Source organism: Atta colombica, unplaced genomic scaffold (assembly GCF_001594045.1).
Source record: "Atta colombica isolate Treedump-2 unplaced genomic scaffold, Acol1.0 scaffold153, whole genome shotgun sequence".
NCBI lineage: Eukaryota > Metazoa > Arthropoda > Insecta > Hymenoptera > Formicidae > Atta > Atta colombica.
In genome coordinates, this window is record NW_017259243.1 from 2,199,424 (window position 1) to 2,201,017 (window position 1,594).

General features: G+C 35.9%; 1 protein-coding gene across 3 annotated transcripts in view; it reads left to right on the forward strand.

Annotated features, from left to right (window-relative positions):
* Window positions 1–477: 477 nt before the first annotated feature.
* The window catches only part of LOC108685536 (ral GTPase-activating protein subunit alpha-1), a 14,241-nt gene continuing 13,124 nt past the window's right edge, over window positions 478–1,594 (forward strand). For all 3 annotated transcript variants that reach the window (XM_018190383.1, XM_018190384.1, XM_018190386.1), the window contains exon 1: window positions 478–784. In XM_018190383.1, the coding sequence (XP_018045872.1) occupies window positions 679–784 (106 nt within the window). In that variant the 5' untranslated portion in view covers window positions 478–678. The remainder of the gene's footprint in view (window positions 785–1,594) is intronic.

Consider the following 1,594-nt stretch of genomic DNA (forward strand, 5'->3'; position numbering starts at 1 on the left):
TAATTATATAACATTTTTAAGAAATAAATATAGATACATATTAATTAAACTAACATTATTAAAATGATAATTAAAATTGACAAGACCAATTTATTAAACGATTTAATGAATAATTCTTACAATTAAGTTCCTCTTTTTTTGTTGCTATATAATGTATATCTTTTATTATTATTAAACTGCATTATCGATCAAAGTTACACGCGTCAAGAAATGATGTCAAATTAAAAAAAGTTTCAAAAATGATAAATCGGGACACAAAATATTCTAAAAATGTCACATAGGTAATTTTCTATTTCGTGGGATGTTTTTCAAAATTTCAAAATGTCCCTTACAATGCACGAAACATACGCAATTATAATTAGTCATAATGAATTCTCTGAGAATTGGGAATTGGATGACGGATGATGTCATTGCCCCGAAGTACCACCGAGGGGCGCAGCGCTGCTTGCGTGTGGCCAGTTAGGCGCTCAAGATGGCCGTCACGTACATCTGATCGGAGGTGTGTATGCGAAATTCGACGCCGATTTGACGTGACACGGGTGGGCCGTGCATCGTGCACCTCGCGCCGCTGGCATGGTGATCGCGCGGAGGTAACCGGAGCCGGGCATCGACGCGGATCGTCCTGGGCGTCGCCGTCGATGATTGTTCCTGTCCCCGCGGCCGCCGGCGGCTTGAATCATGTTCAGCAAGAAGCTCCATGTAGACGTCAAGAAGTCGACGCTCAAGATCCAGGATGTTAAGAAGGACAGCGCGACGCGATTCAAACATCTTAAAATCGTACTAGGTGAGGATCATGACGACAAAGATGTGTCGGTGATGACAGGTCACGATAGGCTGATTCAGGTATTTCGCGGAATGACAATAGCGAATTCGAGGCGGTACCACTGATATTTACTAGCTCCCACGCGTGTTGGCGGAGGCGCCTCAAATTGCTAGCCACGAGGACGTTTCTCATAGCGGACGTTTCTCTCCTCGTTCCATCTTCATTCTCTCTCATATCGCGGTCTTTAATGAACTTCAGATTTTACTTTTTACTTCTCAGATATAGAGTGAGAGAGAACATGAGAGTACACAACATTACTTTTACGTTACTGAGGAAAAATTGTTTACTTCATATATCTCATTTGACTTCTTTGAAAATAGAAGATGACCCTGGAGGAATGTTGATATGTGAAGTAGAAAATTAAAAATAACCATTGTAATGATTTTGACCAAACCAAATAAAACTTTGATTAATTCAATCAGAATTACTTGCTGCAAAATATTTAATTGTATTATTATCCCAGATCTATATTTTTTATGTAAGAGAAAATTATTTGATTATTAGATTTATTATTAGAATTATTAGATTAATTATTTGATTTATGTTAATAAAATAGCACAGATGATTTGAGTTGTTGAGTTAATCAGAATTTGGTCAAAGTGGACCTTAATTAATATTAATGAGAGATTATTTTTTGCAAGCAGATTTTTTAATAAATATAAAGATATCATTAATATAATAATAATAATTTATTATTAATCATCTATTAATAAATAATAACAGGGCAGGACACAAATTGCGTATACTTTTATTAGGAATTGTTTTCATCAT